Source organism: Acipenser ruthenus, chromosome 36, assembly GCF_902713425.1.
Source record: "Acipenser ruthenus chromosome 36, fAciRut3.2 maternal haplotype, whole genome shotgun sequence".
Taxonomy (NCBI): domain Eukaryota; kingdom Metazoa; phylum Chordata; class Actinopteri; order Acipenseriformes; family Acipenseridae; genus Acipenser; species Acipenser ruthenus.
Window position 1 is genome coordinate 1,466,259 of NC_081224.1, and position 19,538 is coordinate 1,485,796.

At 40.2% G+C, this 19,538-nt stretch overlaps 3 protein-coding genes across 4 annotated transcripts; all 3 read right to left on the minus strand.

Moving 5' to 3' along the window:
* Window positions 1-1,569: 1,569 nt before the first annotated feature.
* LOC117401955 (eukaryotic translation initiation factor 3 subunit G) lies at window positions 1,570-6,183 on the minus strand. 2 transcript variants are annotated; one of them, XM_034002718.3, is made up of 10 exons: window positions 6,056-6,183; window positions 5,921-5,967; window positions 5,488-5,576; window positions 5,302-5,361; window positions 5,038-5,142; window positions 4,109-4,295; window positions 3,494-3,601; window positions 2,824-2,957; window positions 1,785-1,891; window positions 1,570-1,660 (listed from the first exon to the last, which is right to left on the minus strand). In XM_034002718.3, exons 1-10 carry the CDS (start codon window positions 6,076-6,078, stop codon window positions 1,645-1,647), a joined length of 876 nt encoding a protein of 291 aa, XP_033858609.1. In that variant the 5' UTR covers window positions 6,079-6,183; the 3' UTR covers window positions 1,570-1,644. The 2 variants fall into 2 exon arrangements, with proteins under 2 accessions (XP_033858609.1, XP_033858608.1); XM_034002717.3 differs by having other exon boundaries at window positions 2,824-2,960.
* Window positions 6,184-7,608: 1,425 nt separating this feature from the next.
* Window positions 7,609-11,860, minus strand: LOC117401952 (P2Y purinoceptor 11). Its single transcript, XM_034002714.3, has one exon. The coding sequence runs from the start codon at window positions 10,582-10,584 to the stop codon at window positions 9,625-9,627; it is 960 nt and encodes a 319-aa protein (XP_033858605.3). The 5' UTR covers window positions 10,585-11,860; the 3' UTR covers window positions 7,609-9,624.
* Window positions 11,861-14,147: 2,287 nt separating this feature from the next.
* Window positions 14,148-16,295, minus strand: LOC117966869 (P2Y purinoceptor 11-like). Its single transcript, XM_034913676.2, has one exon. The coding sequence runs from the start codon at window positions 15,533-15,535 to the stop codon at window positions 14,609-14,611; it is 927 nt and encodes a 308-aa protein (XP_034769567.2). The 5' UTR covers window positions 15,536-16,295; the 3' UTR covers window positions 14,148-14,608.
* Between the last annotated feature and the right edge of the window lie 3,243 nt (window positions 16,296-19,538).

Genomic DNA, 19,538 nt, shown 5'->3' on the forward strand with positions numbered 1-19,538 from the left:
ACATAATCAATGTGCGACAAGTGGGCAGAAGTAGTAAAAGTGATACGATGGGTCAAAAGGCGACGAGCTTTTTCGAACACAGAAGAAAAAAAGATGCTCAATCAATCTGTTTGCCTTACAACCACGTTTTCACAGGTGCAATGAGATGTCAAGGTTTGTAAACTACCTGCAATCGCATCTTTAACTCGTTCTTCAGGTGTATCCTTCCATAACTGAAACATGTAATCAAATATAGATGGGTAAACTAGTGTTTCTGCTAGTTCTCAAAGACATCGGCAGGTTTTGTTAGTTCACATTGTAACGTTTTTGTTCATCTTTTGCAACGCTTTTGTATAATTGCAACACAATGTAGCAATTCTGCAAAAATACCTTAGTTGAAAATTGCAACTTTGTATATAACTAACTAGCAAATCAGACTAAAACCGCAATACACGTATCCATTGTATAATCTGCTCGCTCTGCTTAAAAATGCAATTCAAAATGTCAAACGAAGGACTGGGACTACTATTGTCATCGATTATTACCAAATGACGTCATAGACGAGATGTGATTTCCTGAGCTAGTTTTAAACTCTGAATCAAAAAAAAAAAGGTCTAATTTTGTGTTTCTGATTTAACAACCACTTTTATAACTGATTAAACACATTTCTGATTCCCATGCATCCAATGTTTTCACAAAAAAACCCCAAAAAAACAATGTAGTGTCTCACTTTCCTATAAAGCGGTTTTATTTGTTGCTCTTTCGTTAGAATCGAGTTGCTTCCGAAAGATTTTCAGAGTGCTTTTAAAAAGCAATTAAACTGTCTGGCGGCAGTTTATTTTTATTTTGTTTCTTGTTCTTTTGCAAATGTGTGTTTTCCTACATCCATCGTTCGGATTGTTTCAGCAAAATACATATCTTAAAACATTTTAATGAGGAACGAGAGGTTTGTTGACCTTCATTTGTTCCCTTGATACAATTGCTATGTCACGTGTCCTGATCACAAACTGTTTCTTCCTGATTTGCATTGCTTGGGTGAATTCAAGCTATTTAAGGCTACATAAATAAGTCTGTTAAGGAAGAATAACAACATGTACTTTAGCTTAATAAATTGGGAATCGAGTTGAAATTCTCACACGGCAGTGAAAACGTAAAGAACCATATAATCACATGCAAGAAATAAAGTGAGGAATACAATATCTCTGCCCTCATTATCTGTCGTCATTCCAATCTTCATAATAAACCGCACGTCTTCCGCACGATCTCAGAGTGTCTTGTTTACTTATTTATATAGAAACTTGCAAAGATCCTGGCATGCCACGTTTTGTACATTTTCCACTTCAAGAATACTTAAATACAATGATTCATTTTGTCAAGTACACACAATGAAGGCGCTCGATAGATCTGACTACTAATCTTGGTTCAACAACATCTCTTAGCAGGCAGAGTTACATATAAAATACAGTGTGTAACAAACCAGGGAAGCAGTCCCTAATTCAGTGATTTATATAGCCACGGCACTTGGATCATTAACATATCATTAAAAAGGTTTTACAACTGTGTACCATGAATAAAAAAAGACACACAAGCTTGCAATGTCCTTTATTTATTTGTATTTAATTTTATTGACTACTCTTATCCTTAGAGTGGCTGAATTCTTCAGTTCTAGTTGTTGGAAGGTCTGGTAAAAGAGGGAGAAAACATTATTACAATTTGATATTATTAGTTAATACACTTGAAGCCCATGCTTGTTCAGGCACAGTGCACAGAGGCGTATTGATTGACTGATTGATATAAACACTTACTTGGCCCATTCAACGTTGAGGATCAAGTGATCGTAGCCGAAGCCCGAAACACCAGCAATGGCTCTAGCAGCGTCTTCACGGCGATGGAAACTGATAAAGGCAAACCCCTGGTAAGGAAACAAAGAAAAAAAAAAAAAAAGTGCTTTTAGATACAAATCAAAACGGGTTTCTAAATCTCAACCATCGCTCCAGGCTAGCGCAGAACCAGGGCTCTGACATCACGACCCAAAGTCCAGACCTTCAAGTGCTGTACAGTGCTGGGCAAAAGATTTGCATCATCCTTATAGAATTAAATCATTTTGCTTTGTAAAGTCAAATGAAATCTGCTGAATAATTTTGCGTAAACATATTGAATTGCACACCGCTTTGTAGTTCTCTCTCTATATATAGATATACATATTTTCTATCTATCTATCTAAAATGGATGTATAGTAATTGTTTGGAATTATTTTACTGTTGTCTTGTTATTTTATTGAGTACAGTTTACTCAGGTCTCTCTTTGTATCAGTGCTTCACTATTGAGATGTACCTCTGCTGCCCCTTGTGGGCACCAAGTGAATAAACCAAAACTAAAATTTACAAAACCGGACGGTTTGTACCATGTGTTGTCTCTTTAAACGTCTCTCGCCTACATGCACCTCCTTTCCCTCTAGGTCTGTAACATGAGCATCAGTCCGTTTTACTATTAAACACAAACACGCCGCTAGCTTTGCGCTTCTGGGAGGAGGTGCTGCTTTGTGAATAAACAACGTACCTGTCGTTTCTTTTCACCGTTACATCCTGACAACTTTAAAGCCTGTTTAAAATAAATAAAAATCGCTCTTCCTGCAGTGATTTAGAGGACAGATCTCAAACCCCAGTGCACTAGAGCAGACATTTTGAAAAAGAGCTTTGAAAACAGACTTTAAAAAGTTGTCAGGATGTTAACAACGAAAATAAAATTACAGGTACTTTATTGAAACAATTGTAGCAATATGTGGGGCCGTAGAATTTTATATTTTTCAGAATCTCGCTGCTTACTCGAAGTGCCCCAACTTACCTTGGACTGGCCAGTGTTCTTGTCCTTGGCCAAGTAAATCCTGGAGATAGATCCGAAGGGGCGGAAGAGCTCCTGCAAGTCCGTCTCACGCGTGTCCTCAGACAGGTTAGTGACACGGATGGTTGCGTTGTCATCAGCTGGGAAGAAAAGAAAGAGGTGACAAGAGAGACAACTAAAGAACTTGGGAGGCTTGTTACCAGGAGGTTCAAATCCCAGCTCAGCCACTGACTCACTGTGTGACCCTGAGCAAGTCACTGAACCTCCTTGTGCTCCGTCCTTCGGGTGAAGTCCTATTGTAACCCTGCAGCAGCCCCTAGTCTCTGTAAGCCGCTTTGGATAAAAGTGTCTGTTAATAATTAATAGGATCAGCTGCAAGGCAACTCACTTTGTAAAGTCGAATGAAACCCGCTGAATAATGTTACGTTAACATAAATTACACACCGCTTTGTAGTTTTCCCCAATTACTTAAACTGAGAAATTGCATACTACTATTATGGCTTCCGGTGGGCTTTTGCAATATAATTTTGTAGTTTCTTTGATTATGTTCATATAGTTTTTTTTTTTTTTTTATATAAATGATGTCTCAATCCTAAAATTCATGGTAATGCAAAACATATGGCCACAGCTGTAGAGCAGCCCCATGTTCAGTCCTATATACAGTGATTGTTACCTCTGCGATTGGGCTGCATGGACTCCCCTCTCCGGGTCGCTCCGTCTCGAAGGCTGGGGGGAACATACTTCCCGGTCTTGCTCTGAGCTGGCTGTGCCGGTTCAGGCTCTGAAACAAACACACACGCTCCAGGGGTTAGCAACTGGCCCTCGTCACTGACGACTTAGTTATATAAATCGATTTATTTATTTGGTTTATCATTTACTCAACAACTGCTGTTCTCTTCCCACCCACTCACCTGGCTTTGTAAACTGCCATTCTTTCTTTATTTAAAATCAATATTACTTTTAAATAGAGCTGAAGGAATCAATTACACAGATCAAGCTCTCCACAGGTGGGGGTCACATGACTGGGCTAATTTACCTCCAAGTGAAACAGCAGCTGCTTGGACTGTGTGGAGAACAGCAATCCACGCAGCTGTTTCTTCACTTGCTGTACTCTGAACGGTAAAGTAGCCCGATCAACACGAATGATGGTCAGCACCCCGATTTGTGTCCGAATAATCAATTCATGCAGCCTGGTTTACATTAAAAGCCGACACGTTTTAAAAAGGCACAATCACAGCATTCCAGAAACATCATTTCCAGATAATAAAGAAGGGTACGAGTGAGATACCTGAAGTCTTCTCCTTGTCACCAGTGGTCAGCCCAAGCTGCTCAGCCAGCTCTTTCTGCATGGGCCCCAGCGTATCCTTGTAGGGGCAGCGTGTGGTCCAGTGATCCCCTTTACAGATCCGGCACGACACGATCTTCTGCCCTTTCAGCTTGTTCATGGGGTCCTCCTCTTCTTGGTTATTAAGATCCTATTGAAGACAAAGAGTTAAATCGTCATTGCTTTAAAAGCAAGGGTGTCAAAGCGAAGGTGCATTTTTGAAAGCATCAAGTGTAAAAGACCTTGAAACAAATATGAAATGTCGAGTTGAACAAGTAATCAGATCAATGAAGTTAATTGAGAGCTTAAAAACCAGAAGACTCTGCAGCCCTCCAGGACTGGAGTTTAAAGTATTATTAGGGTGATTTACAGGCAGCAGTGTGGAGTAGTGGTTAGGGCTCTGGACTCTCGACCGGAGGGTCGTGGGTTCAATCCCAGGTGGGGGGGACACTGCTGCTGTACCCATGAGCAAGGTACTTTATCTAGATTGCTCCAGTAAAAACCCAACTGTATAAATGGGTAATTGTATGTAAAAATAATGTGATATCTTGTAACAATTGTAAGTCGCCCTGGATAAGGGCGTCTGCTAAGAAATAAATAACAGTAATAATAATAATAATAATAATAATAATTTACTCAAGGATCTTCAACATTGAAAAAGACTCCCAGTTGAAACTTTTGAGGTTGAATTTAACATGCTTCTTTTAGTGTTTCTACATTTAGCTGTAGGAGTGTTTAGCAGTTACAGATGACGGACCTAGGGGGCATTGTCCAGACTATAATATCTTTTGAAATTAGAAAGCCAAGAAGGGCTCCATCTGGTCAGTGCTTGGACCAACAGTGGCAGTAGATATTGGTGTCTGTTTTCTTTATCAAGGACTCATTCAGCTCACCTCTTTGCTTGAAATGAAGGTCATGTAGACATCATCACTCACTGTGGTGGTGGCCACATTGGGGCCAGGAGCATCAAATTCAGATTGCCCAAACTTTTTCCAGTTCTGGGTAAAAAACAAACAAACAAAAAAAAACATACCGTTACATGGTCTGTCTTCACAATACGTACTCAAGACTATTTACTTAAAACACACACACACAACCTACACAAATCGCCTACAGTTTACAAGTGAGATACTTTATCAAACATTTTAAAAGCATACCTTTCTCCTGGCGACCGCTTTGGATGCCTTCCGGGTTTCGATTTTGAATGTTCGGATAATCTGCAACCGAAACAAACGAGCATTGGTGTGGGGGGTTAGTCAATCGGATAACGAGCCCCATACTGAAGGTATGCATTTTAAATCATTCTCAAAGTGCACATTGTTCCTCGATACGCGCACACCCACCTTAAACCTCTTGCCATCTTCGTCCACCTTGTACTCAATGATAGTTTTGGTGTTTCCTTTAAGAATCTCTTTCGGTGGAGGGAGGGTACCTTAAAAAAAAAAAGGAGCGAGGCATATCGATAGGAACTTTGAAACCTCTTGGAGCGAATGTTGTATTCTGACAAGCATGACATCATAACAAGTTTACTGCTTTCGTATAAAACGTCCTGAAAAAGTATGGTTTTAATCATTTAAACCTTTTGTGTACTTGCAAAACAAACAAACAAAAACAACATTTTTTTTTTCTTCATACATGTACATTTTATAATATTTTCATATCGGTTACAGTGCGCCAGTAACATATTTCGCTACACTTTGTATTTATAAGACGTTTATCAATAACACATGTGCGTAAAAATCGGCCTGTTTTGAGAATTTTGCTTTTATTACAAACCTTCATCGCCTTCCTCTTCGACTTGATCGGCCCAGCTGGGCTTGGAACTGTGAAAAAAAAAAAACAACGTTAAATCAGATATCAGTCAATCGCAACACAAATATAAATATCTGTTTTAATAACTATATAACTCACTCGTCGTACTCTCCAGACGGCATTTTGCGACCCCGGTCTGCGCGCAGAAAGGGAGATTTCACCTGAGCAAGAGAAGATCAGTCAATTGCACGATAAGGTGCGGTGCTCACTTCACAGCGACGCCTGCAGGAGTGGAGTAGCCGTGCGTCCATTTGGTACCTGTAATGTTGAGGCAATATCAACGAAATATTATTAGAGGCGTATAAAAATCAAAACGCGGTTCCTGTGAAGAGAACAGTTAAAAAGTGTCGCCTATATGACCTCTTGATTGCGTTTAATTATAAAATGACAGGGACTTTTATGTAACAAGAACCAGCATTTTAACACTCTCCAGACAGAAACAGACAAGATCTGTACAAAACAAACGATTTTTTTTACCAAAACGCTCCTAATTACCTTGCTCTATTAACTTGAACGTGTAAAACAAAAAAAAATTGTTTTGGAGAAAGTTGGAACCACATCAGTATTGTAATGAATGCGTAATGCGTGTATAGGGTGAAGGCTGCTTAATAGAATCACTGGTTAGCTGAATCAACCGCATACTGTAATGAAAAAAGTTACACCTCCTTAGCTTTAGTAATATGCACACACCTGCAAAAACAAGTCAAAATGGACAAGACACGGACCTCAGCAGGCTGCAATAAACCCAAACTGACTTCACCTGCCATAGTGCCCTCAAACAACGACAGGAAAAGAGAACGCGCCACACGGGGTTCTGTGAAATTAAATAAACAAATCGGTTGATTAGGGCGGGTTTTGATACTTTCGAACCAGTAAGCCTTCTCTGTTTATTCCTCAGCAATCATAGATGACTTTCTTGTGATGGTAGGCTTTTTGGTGCTTTAAAACAGTTTATCACCAATTTTCAAAACGATTTGCACCCCTGCTTTAATGGTGTGGAAGTGGACGGCTGTGTGTCGCGTGCCTGCCTGTACTAACATCTCCGGTGTGTTGTTTGACTTAACACGTCAATGCAGTTATTTTAATGCATTGCACGGGGATTGTCAATAACCGGTACTATGCAGCACTCAGGTCAGTATAAAACTCTATTCAGTCCAGTTAAAATCTACACAGCAGCTGAATGCAGTGTCCCTTTTACAGCTGCAGAAAACAGATGCCTTTGCATGGTTCAGCCGGCACTGTAGCGGGGCTGTGCCGTGTGTGCAGACCCCTGCAGCAGCGGGGTCCAGGGGAAACGCAGAGACGAGGGGGAATTGTGTCCTAGGGTGTACAATACTTAAGACGCCGGGGTGCTTTGTAGTGATGTAGTATTCAGATCAAATGAACTGATACGCGCGTGTTATCTGATGATGGGTCTGCTTAGGGCTTCAGCTTCCAGGTTTACCGACAACAGTGCAGGTCATGCCATTTGAGAAATGACCACTAGAGGGGGTGCGTGTGCAGCTGTAATTTCTGACTCTTCTGAAACTGTGATTCTGTATAGAGGTTTTCCACTTACTAACTCACATTTGCAGAGGTGGGACAGTTTCACACAAATTATGCACGATTGTGGGAGAGTGTGGGGATTCACTGAACACACGGGAGTCAGAAAGTTTATTTGATAACGCCTCACAGGCGCCCAAGCTTTATTTAAGGCACAAGGGGGCACCCCTTGTACTGAAGCACTGCAAGTGCTAGAAAGCAAAAGTAAAATTCAAAACCAAACCATGAAACAAAAAAACGAAAATAAAACAAAACTACGAACAAAAGGTGCTGCTTCTGCAGCGTCCCGCTGCCGGCCCGAGTTTCCGTGACGCTCTCGGCTCTCTTATTCCCCCACTAGGGCTGTGTGACAAAGCACTACTCCTCTTGTGGCAGCTGTCTTCCACAGCCACGCTTGCTTGCCTCTTTCTCTTGCTGCAGACACTGGTGAGCTTTGCTTTCTGATCCAGGTTTCTGATCAGAACTCCCGCTGTCGTTCTTCAGAAGCGCAAGACTGAAGGAATAGTAGAGCGTCAGTTTTATTGGTCGCCCCGCCCCCTCAAGACCCGCCTCCCGACCACTCAGAGAGAGAGAGAGAGAGAGAGATGCGACACACCCTCACCCAACCTCTCTGTGTCGTAGCCATATATATATATATATATATATATATATATATATATATATATATATATATATATACATATATATATGCTCTCAGAACACTCTTAAACTCAGGGGAGACGTTTAAGGAGGACTCAGAGATGTTTTGGACTCCTGTAAGTGGATTGTTAGTGCACTGGGCTTGCAATATAGCCAGACAACTTTAATCAATCACACAGGCTCATTCAATTTGAAGTTTTAACCAATCATAGCAGTATTAGTCCCGCTTAGGTTTATTAAATGCTTAATAGTGGAGCGAGTGGTTACAGCCCACTTCAGATCCCAGCTAATAGGCAGTCTGGGTGATCCAATGCTTACAAGTTTAACAGCATTAATACTTCAATATAAATATGATTATCACATGTTTTTTCCTTTAGAGAGAGAGGTGTCTTTTAATATATAACACTGACTCTGTTTGATTATTTCATCCTGGGTTTTAAAATATATTTCCCTCTTAACATCAAAACATTATTTTCAATAGGCGGGCTTTGCTTCATGTATAGATGTGTTTTAACATAATAATACTGAACAAAGTCTGTTAGAAGATTCATGGCAAACTTCTAAGTCTATAATTGCAGATCCAGTTATTTCCATTTAAATACAGGCTATAGAAAACAGCTAAATGTAACAGTCTCATTGTTAGCTTTTTAATTCTTAAACTAAGCTTGCCCTCTCTCTCTCTCTGTTTCTAAAAATCCCCTGTTCAAGCAGGTTTCAGGCAACTTGTTCTCCTGCCAAGGTTAGTTTGGATTAATATGAAACTCTGCTTTTTCCAAATTCACCGCATGGAGTCAGGCTTTAGCCTGATTCAAGAGACGGCTCAGACCGGTATCTCTACAGATAAGAGGTCCACATCTCAATTTCAAGCAGCGACCAATTTTATAACATAATGAGGTAGTGAACATTAACTTTGGTTTTCTTGTACTTCTCGTTAGTTAATTTAAAAGTTTATAACAAAGCAGAGAGCCAAGATTCATTTCTCTTATCTGTTAGTGTCCAGTTGCCTAGCTCATGCAATACTTTTTTGCTAGTAAAATATAAGAGTTTATACATAGCCAAGGGTCTTGAATGGGAGATGCAATTGACCAGCAAACCAGCTTTGTCCTTCTTTACTCAGACTTACAATGATATCTGTAATAATAATTTCTACTGTTATACTAGAATAAACAGGAATATAGAATCCTACAATATTCTCACAGACTAAAACAGAGTACATTAGAACATTTTATGAACAGTGTGTTTTAACAAAGGAAAACACAAAGTTTGTTCTTCAATGTTTTCATCTTGTTGCTGTTTACACCAACCCTGCAGCCAAAAGAGCTCAGAGAATGCAGTCCTGTATGTGTGTCCGTGCTGCACACCGTCAAGCTCATTATAAAACTGCAAGCTGAAATCAGGCGTGCAGACACTTCCATTTACGCGCCCGTGTTGCAGCACAAGGCCACTGTTGCCACAGTCCATGCGGCAAGGTGACACGTGCATAACAGTTACAAGTCCACAGCAGTTTTCATCATCACATTTGTACGTGGAGTCTGTTTAATCGCTATAGAGGTGGGCAGTCCACAAATAGCCCTCATGCTGTCGAAAACCGATACATAGAGTAGAGGATGGATGCACATGTTGAAAGTAACCAGTACTTTGCTAACTTGGTAGGCATCATAGATTGTCATGCTGGGGGGCCGGGAGCAGCTATCATCTCTATTAAACAGGTTAACATTACGAAGAACGTGGTAGGGGATGAAGGAGACCACGTACAGCACAATGACTGTGAAAATCATCACCCCTATTTTTCTTTTCTCCACGGTCCTAATGTTGTCGTTTTTCCAGACCACCACGAGGATGGCAAAATAGGAAGCGAAAGTAGCCAAAAACGGCAACGCGCACCCGAAGGAGGCCAGGAACAAGCTATAGGGAATGTACTCTGTGATTTTATCATGAGTCGCGCTTCCCAGACACTCCGTTGTGTTTCCCTTCTTCTCCGTCATCGAGAAATGGAAGACGGGCGAGCAAATGCCGATCACCAAGAACCACACCGCGAGGCTAACCACCTTCGCGTGCTTGGGTTGCACGTAGCTGCGCATGAATAAAGGGTGCACAATCCCCACGTAGCGGTTCAGGCTGATGCAGGTGATGAAAAAGATGCTCCCGTATAAATTGCAGGTAAACACGAACCGTTCTATCCGACAGAGCGCGTCGCTGAAGATCCAGTTCTTGTCGTTCGTATAGTAGCCGATTAACAGGGGCAAGGACAGCACGTAGAGGAGGTCGCAAACAGCCAGGTTAAAGACAAAGACGATTCCTGTGTGCCAGTGTCTTCTTTCTCGTGTTAGCATAAGCCATATAGCCAGGCTGTTGCCCAAAAGTGCCACGCAAAACTCCACCCCGAATACCGGAGGCAAAAAGTTTTCTTGAAAAGTAGAATTAATGCTTTTTGTACAGTTTGACATTTTTCATATAAGTAAAATAAGTCAGTAGGAAAAAGTATTTAATTTAATTTAAAACCAACACGTTAAAAAAAACATTTCAAGTTGAGAAAAGTCTTGAAAAACGTTTTCAAGTGCAGCTATTGTTGGATTATTTGCTTATTGAAGCAATGTTACTGTATTTGCATTTCAATATAAACGCAGCGTGTAAGAAAGACAATCATCATACCTCGGAAACGTTTGTTCAGATGTTTAAAACAGTAGTCTTTGAAAACGCAACACTTGCTGAAGTACAGTTACTGCTAAAACAGTTCCCAAAAATCATACACAGGTTTTATTCCGCCTTGATAGAAGGATATGTACGGCAAGCGATCCCAGATCTTTTAGAGAATTCAAAATGAAAAGCAAAATAGTTTTTTTGATGTCCTTTCTTCTTAGTTGGTGGAATTCTGATTCCAATTAACAGGTTTCAATTCCAAAAAAAAACCTCAAACAATCCCAGATTAGAGATGTGATTTTCAAAAATCCAAAAAAAAAAAACATTCACAAAACATGCGTTTTGTTACAGTTGAATACAAAAATTAAAATGAATTATTTAGTTACATTCCAAAGCAGCCCGTTCTTGTAATAATAGGCATTAAAAAATGATAAAATAAAGATAGTCGGCCAGGCAGCAAAATTGTATTTGCCTTGTAGGTGAAACAAGAAATGGCGTTGTTGGAAAATAATAATTAAATAATAATAATAATAAAAAAAACACTTCCTCATTCAGTTACAGATCAGATCGGATAAAAAATAATGTGTCTACAAAGTCTGAAACCTTTGAGTTTGTAAATCCAGCGATTCAAGGTCGTATGAGCACCGTAGCTGAAGTTTGGTTGCGTGCAGTCCCCTTTCTAGAGAAGGGAAGGCATGAGTCAATTGACATGCCCCTGCTTGTAATCGCATTGTGGGGCAAATGGGAGCCACGACTGTGCTGAATTAGAACTGGTTCTGCCGGCTTAAAGGAGCGCTACATTCCTGTTTGCATACGCAGTGATACTGTTTTAAAAATAGAGAATAGATCATAACGATGTAATACTGTACGCTTTATTGCGGTTCCATGTAAAACGTTACCAGTATATCGAAAAGCACCATATATTTTGTATTATTACAGAAGTCACGATAACCCGCTACTGCGCTTACTGTACGCTTACTGTACGCTTACTGTACGTGCTATTTTTAAACGTAAAGGGGAGCAGGTGCTAACGCGGTTACAATTTCTTTTTTGGTTGACTGTTGCAGAGGCGCTGTCAGTGTATGCCAGGATCGTGTGAAGAGAAACCCTTATCTTGGAAAATCTGCGACGCTAGCATATTTAAAGGACAGGTCAAGATTAAGGATGATAGCAGATCGCTGCGGGCAGGGGAACCACAGACTTGTGGGCGAGATAAGATAAGGCGTGGATGGGGGATTTAAATTTTGTATTTTTCTTATTCCAAATCCCTTAAATCTCATCGTTCTTTCAAAACACAGTGACACAGATAAGTCAAATAAATCCACATATTAAGACACCGGAACTGTGTTTGCTAGACAATAATCCTAACCTCTACAGAGGAACATTGAAGCTTTTAACAGATCATATGGGAAAGAATTAGCGCAGAGGAGCCGATTTTGTGTGGTAGCGAATGTTGCTACATTCGTCATCTTATAACACTATCCCAGTGGGCAAAGCTGGTTGCAGTGACGTCGTATTGAGGTCAGATTCCGACGTTGGCCATTGGTCACAATAAGGTTGAATCTTGAAGTTTTTCTGACGTCTGAACCACAACGTTGTATCAGCGTCGCAATCTGAACGTTATAACGACGTCAGAATCATAACGTTGTGATTAGGTCCGAATCTGACCTAAAAATATTATTATTATTATTATTATTATTATTATTATTATTATTATTATTATTATTATTATTTCGTCATTGATCTGCCGTCTTTATCCAAGGTAACTTACACGTTTTTTCAAACATTAAAATACAATGTATATTATATACAACATTAGACAGTGTAATCTCTATTATTATATATTATTCACTTTGCCACGGGTATGTCACAGGTGCTCATTTTATTGTGCCAGGGCACTTTAAAATTATACAACCAAAATCTCTCTCTCTCTCTCTCTCTCTCTCTCTCTCTCTCTCTCTCTCTCTCTCTCTCAAAAAAGTTAAACGCGTAGTAAAAAAATCAAATCAAAAGTCCCAGAGGGTCATGGTAATAACTAGCACGAGCATACCGATGAACGATAGCCACCTCTTCACCTATATGACGTCCTGCCGTGCTCTGGCTTTGTCAAGATGAGGTCTTCACCTTCCAGGTTTACCAACAACAGAGCAGGTCATGTCATGTGAGAAATGACCACTAGAGGGGGTGCGTGCGCAGCTGTAATTTCTGACTCTTCTGAAAGTGTGATTCTGTATAGAACAGGGCTTCTCAAACTCGGTCCTGGGGACCCCCTGTGACTGCTGGTTTTCATTACAGCCGAGCTCTCAATTACTTAACTAGACCCTTAATTGAACTGATAATTTGCTTAATTAGACCCTTTTACTTGTTTTCAGCTCTTGAACAGTTACACAAATTGTCCTTTGAGAAATGCTGTGCGTAAAATAAAAAAGACGCAGGAGAGATTGATGTGAGCTATAAATACACTGGGTGTTTTCTTCTTAAAAATAAGTACGAACAAAAAGTAATAACATTGATTTTTGTATTCTGGCCCTGGAATGTAATATCACATTGAAAAGATAATTTCCCTAAACCAGCCATCTCCTTTACACTGTGTTTACTCTGTGTCAAATGATGCTGATATCCGGCAAATCCATCCAGTGTCTGCAATATTTTCATAAAACAGCAACTGAATGGGAGAGCGATTCTATTAACATTCAAGTGAACTGATGACTTTTACAACAAGAAAGTAAAGCTTCAACAAAAAAAGAAGAAAAAAACTGAAATACGTCCGAGATCTACACTATATTTTATTTTTTTTTACAATTTTGTGATACATTTTAAATGAATAATAAAAACAGACATATCATACATGTGTGTAGATGTAAAAGCAGCTCCTAGCTCTCTTGTGACAATAAAAGCTGAGCTTCTCCTCTTATAGAGGCTTCTTCTGCATGATTCTCATGTGAAGCAATCTTTATTAAGTTGTGCTGATGGAGTTTCCAGCAGTGGAACACCTGGTTAAATAATCCAGCGTTGACTGTGGCAATTGCACAAGATACCTGCATTTGGAGAAGGAACCGCTCTCAAAGGAAACAGGTGTGTGAAGCTGAGGAACACAAAGACAGTTTTTCAAGAGCAGTGGCTTGAAACCTGGTTCCAGGACCGGGAGACCTAGTTTGAGGTTGCTGTATTAAACCCCAGGTCTCCCCTGGTGTGCCATGCATTGGCACTGAAACCTGGTCTCCTGAAACCAAGTTCCAAGCCACAAAGTGACTTTGTGTTCCCTCAGCTTTAGGGTGTGTTCAGAGTTTTGCTGTGTGTGTGTTTACGAGTGAAATGTGTGATCAGTTTGGCAAATGCGTTAACAGTATTATTTTAAGCTTTTTAACAAAATAAATTTAAAAAGCTGGTGTTAGCTAAGCATGGCGGTAAACATTTTGTGAATATAACCCTGTGTTTTTTCACATTTTGTTTTTACATATTTCTAAGAATAGACACAAATACCCAGTATAAGAATCCTCTACTGTTAGATGAAGGGCAACATATTTTGAGAAACAAATAATAACAGGACTTGCTTTTTTGTTGTTGTTATATTGCACCCCCTACGAAAGGAAAACAAAAAGTTTGTTCTTCAATGTTTTCATCGCGTTGCTGTTTATACCAACCCTGCAGTCAAAAGAGCTCAGAGAATGCAGTCCTGTATGTGTGTCCCCGCTGCACACCGTCAAGCTCATTATAAAACTGCAAGCTGAAATCAGGCGTGCAGACACTTCCATTTACGCGGCCGTGTTGCAGCTATAAGGTGGCGCGTTCATAACAGCTAGCTAAGAGTCCACTGGAGTTTGCAGCGTCTCATTTGTACCTGTCTGTTGAGTCGCTAGAGGTGGACAGTCCACAAATAGCCCTCATGCTGTCGAAAACCGATACGTAGAGCAGCGGATGGATGCACATGTTCAAAGTAACCAGTACTTTGCTAACTTGGTAGCCATCATAGATTTTCATGCTGGGGGGTCGGGAGCAGCTATCATCTCTATTAAACAGGTTAACGTTACGAAGAACGTGGTAGGGGATGAAGGAGACCACGTACAGTACAATGACTGTGAAAATCATCACCCCTATTTTTCTTTTCTCTGCATTTGTAATGTTATCGTTTTTCCAAACCACCACCAGGATGGCAAAATAGGAAGCGAAAGTAGCCAAAAACGGCAACGCGCATCCGAAGGAGGCCAGGAACAAGCTGTAAGGAATGTACTCTGTGATTTTATCATCCGTCGCGCTTCCCAGACACTCCGTTGTGTTTACCTTCTTCTCCGTCATCGAGAAATGCAAGACGGGCGAGCAAATGCCGATCACCAAGAACCACACCGCGAGGCTGACCATCATGGCGTGTTTGGGTTGCACGTAGCTGCGCATGAAAAACGGATGCACAATCCCCACGTAGCGGTTCAGGCTGATGCAGGTGATGAAAAAGATGCTCCCGTATAAATTGCAGGTAAACAGGAACCGTTCTATCCGACAGAGCGCGTCGCTGAAGATCCAGTTCTTGTCATTCGTATAGTAGCCGATTAACAGGGGCAAGGACAGCACGTAGAGGAGGTCGCAAACAGCCAGGTTAAAGACAAAGACGATTCCTGTGTGCCAGTGTCTTCTTTCTCGTGTTAGCAAAAGCCATATAGCCAGGCTGTTGCCCAAAAGTGCCACGCAAAACTCCACCCCGAATACCGGAGGCAAAAAGTTTGCTTGAAAAGTAGAATTAATGTTTGTTGTACAGTTTGACATTTTTCATACAAATATATTACAATCTAAAAAGTTCATTTAATTTAAAAGCAAAAAGAAAAATAATAATAAAAAAAACATCATACATCGGAAACGTTTGTTCAAATGTTTAGAAAAGTAAAGTCTTTGAAAACGCAACACTTGCTGAAGTACAGTTACTGCTTAAACAGTTCCCAAAAATCATACAAAGGTTTTATTCCGCGTTGATAGAAGGATATGTACGGCAAGCAATCCCTGATCTTTTAGAGAATTCAAAATGAAAAGTAAGAGATGTGCTTTTCGAAAATGCAAAAAAGAAAAAAAAAACAACAACACATACAAAAATTAAAATGAATTATTTCGTTATATTCCAAAGCAGCCCATTCTTGTAATACTAGGCATTTAAAGAAAAATTATAAAATAAAGTTATTTATTAGGAGAAGATTGTGTTTGCCTTGTAGGTGAAACAAGAAATGGCGTTGCTGGTACAGGAGTTGGTATCTTCAAATCGAAAACAGGAAGAAAAAAAAAACTTCCTCATTCAGTTGCAGATCAGCTCGGATTAAAAATAGTGTGTCTACAAAAGTCTGAAACTTTTGTGCTTGTAAATCCAGCGATTCAAAGTCGTAAATTTGGATGGTGCGGTCCCTTTTCTAGATGAGGAGGGAAGGCGCGAGCGAATTGACATGCCCCTGCTCGTTTATCACCCCCTCCCAGCTCTGACACAATTGCACAACGCCCGACAAAATCTTTGCGTCAGCGCGTATTCCCGATAGGTTTTTGCTTCGCTTTATTTATTTACTCCGCAAAAGCTGCCTTGCTTTGAAAAGCAGGCTGTTCATTGCATACGGATTAGAAAAGCGGTGCTCCATCGAATACCTTGGGGGATGTAAACTGACTGGACTGTCAACGGTGTCTGTTAACGCATGCTACACTGTGGGGGAAATGTAGCAGGCAGACACCGATACATTGCATTTTTAAAAAATGTTTGCCGGAGACTGCTGTCAGACAACTGGTTTCCTGCTGTCTGCTGGAGCGTTCATAAATAAAGCGAGTCATGCGGAATACACCATAATGCGCAATACGTAGCACATGCCCCTTCGCGTAAACAGACTGTCCCACACGCTGTATAATGTATGTGCAGTTTGTAACGGGGATCGTGTAACGAAGCCAAACCAGTATAGGAGCGTGCACGGCTACAGCGGGGGCAACTCAAGATAAACCACCACCGTGCCGTTCAGTAATCCAACTACGCCAGATAAAGAAAGAGCACTAACATTATTGTGCCTTATAGTTTAACAGCACAGGTTATTTTATGAAACAGCAATGCATGAACCACAAGAAACAGAGCACAATGCAATGTGGAGTTCAATGCTTTTATTAATAAGATATGCTTTTCACATTTACTCAAACAGAATATATCAAACGGATCCTTTTTTCCAGGGCTTCCTAAGAACAGAGGCATATTAGTTATCAGCTATACAAATTAGACACCATCGTTCACAAGTCAGCATCACAGTTTGTAAAGCACTGAAGGGCACCTAAGCATAAATAAAACCATCCAGAGTTAGTTGCATTGGTGAATTGGAGATGTGGTTGAGGACTTGGTCAACAAAGTGTATTCAAATCAAAATAACTCGGTGCTTCAACTAAACAAAACCACGATTCCTCAATCTCACCTCCAGTAGGGTTCAGATACCGAGCATCGGGCACTTATTGATATATGCGGATAAACACCACCGCCAGTCTACGCTACAGTTCATAAACTTCAAACGCAAAACTCTCGCCCTACCTTCTAATGAAGCTTTATAAAGTATTCAGCGACAAACAATTGGACTAATTAATAAATTACAACGCGATGTTCTTACGCACGTTCACACGTGCTTAAAAAAACACATATCAATATAAAATAATCAAAGTGCAATAGAAAAATGACACATCTATAAATTATAAATACAAAATAAAGTATTTAAGAAAGCTTAATCCCGTTACAAATTACCACCCCAGACTATTTTACACAGAAGGTTACACAGAAACAGACACACCCACACGCTCGCGCGCGCGCTTACTGCACATGATATTTTCAAACGGGAAGTGGAACCAGACACCACCTAGAAGTTGGTTACTTATTCCCGGTTCCTTATTTGCGATGTAGTTGCCAAAGCAGCGCGTCCTTTTTCTGTGTGTTTTAAATCACTTACACATCTTGCTCAATTAATATATTGCCACTATTTTAAAAATAATCGCTCCTTCTTAAAAAAAAAAAGAAGAAAATATTAATAACAAATCTGTATCAGCAGCATAGCGGTACCCTTTATTACCAGCTTGTTTCGCCCCATTTAACCCATCTTAGACGCCTTGCTCACTAAATATCGAGGAGGTTAAGTGATTTGCTTAGGGTCACACAATGAGTCAGTGGGATTTGAATTGGGGATCTCTTCGTTACAAGACCATTTCTTTAACCACTGGACCACACAGCCTCCTATATTATTTTGTTAAACTTTTAGCAGGGGAGTCACAAATTACAAACAGGGTAGAGTACATTCATTTTGATCCCTGAATCTGGATTCTGAAGCTAAGGTCTCTCTTCCCTACACTCTCACTGTATTGGGTGCCTGTGGCTCTGTCTAACATGAATGGAATGCTATCTCAGCCGCAACGGACTTGCAAGGACGTGTCTAGTTTGCAGAAGGGAGAAGTTTATTTGAGATACTGGTGAATATGCGAGCTCTGGGTCCCACGAATGAAGCTATTATTGAGATAAAAATAAAAAGTGGAGTTCTCATTGCTGGGTATTTGCTGTTGTTGCTTGAACAGCTATGGTCAACATCACCTAGAAAATAAACAACATTCCAAATGCAGTGGGGAGATCACTGGGGTATACTGTACCATGTGGATTAACAATGCTTATAGAGGTATTCCAGTTCAATCGATTTATCCAGGATAAAACCCCATTTCAATTCCAAATCCATTTCCAATTCCTTTTTAAAACCAAATTCCCATTCCCTTTTAATCAATTCCAACACATCATTGATCACAATTGCAATTAGCAGTATAAAATGAGCTTCTGGCAGTGGCAACAAGACATTACTTCCATTGAAGTCGCTGTTTGTTTGTCAGTTAAATTGACTTCAAATCAAGGTAGGTGAACAAGCTCAGCTATTGCTTATGCCTCTAAAATATCAGTTCCAATTTCTTCAAAAGGAATTGAATAACAGGAATTGACCCCCTTAACCCTGATTGAAATCAAAGATCTCATGCACAGTACACAGAGCCCTATGGGGAGACAGCAGCAGATACAGCCGCAGGCAGTTTTTAGTACATGGTTCAACACTTCATCAGAATTCAGTTGCATCGCATTCTGCAAAGTCTTACATTTGTCAAAGCAGGGGCTGGAAGATTGTGCAGGGCACTTCACATACAGCTGTGGCCAAAAGTTTTGCATCACCTAGAATTTTAGGATTGATTTGAATTTTAGGACAATTAAAATTATATATATATATATATATATATATATATATATATATATATATATATATATATATATATATATATATATATATACACCATTTTTATATTTTATTCAACATCATGTAATTAAAAACAAAGCAAAATAATGTTGCAAATGTCTACCAGAAGCCATAATAGAAGTACAGCAGTATTTCATGTTATATTTCGAAATGTCATCGTTTTCTATTTTGGCAGTGTCTCGTTAAGCGTGTGGAAAACTACAAAGCGGTACGTAATTCAATATGCTAACGTAACATTATTCAGCAGGTTTCATGAAGGGAAATTGGTTAATTCTGGGTGATGCAAGACGTTTGGCCATAGCCGTAGGCCTCTCTTCACGGTACGGCATGCTTCCACTGCAGATTCCAGCCCTGGTGTGGGGCATGCTTCCACTGCAGTTTCCAGCCCTGGTGTAGGGCATGCTTCCACTGCAGTTTCCAGCCCTGGTGTGGGGCATGCTTCTACTGCAGTTTCCAGCCCTGGTGTACGGCATGCTTCCACTGCAGTTTCCAGCCCT

Excerpts from the sequence above, each read along its gene's own strand:
- LOC117401955 (XM_034002717.3), bottom strand. The coding sequence starts at position 6,078 with ATGCCGTCTGGAGAGTACGACGA. Across the intron at positions 5,577-5,920 it reads CGAAGAGGAAGGCGATGAAG|GTACCCTCCCTCCACCGAAA; the intron begins GTTTGTAATAAA and ends TTTTTTTTTAAG. Across the intron at positions 4,296-5,037 it reads CCTTCATTTCAAGCAAAGAG|GATCTTAATAACCAAGAAGA; the intron begins GTGAGCTGAATG and ends TGTCTTCAATAG.
- LOC117401952 (XM_034002714.3), bottom strand. The coding sequence starts at position 10,584 with ATGTCAAACTGTACAAAAAGCATTAATTCTACTTTTCAAGAAAACTTT.
- LOC117966869 (XM_034913676.2), bottom strand. The coding sequence starts at position 15,535 with ATGTCAAACTGTACAACAAACATTAATTCTACTTTTCAAGCAAACTTT.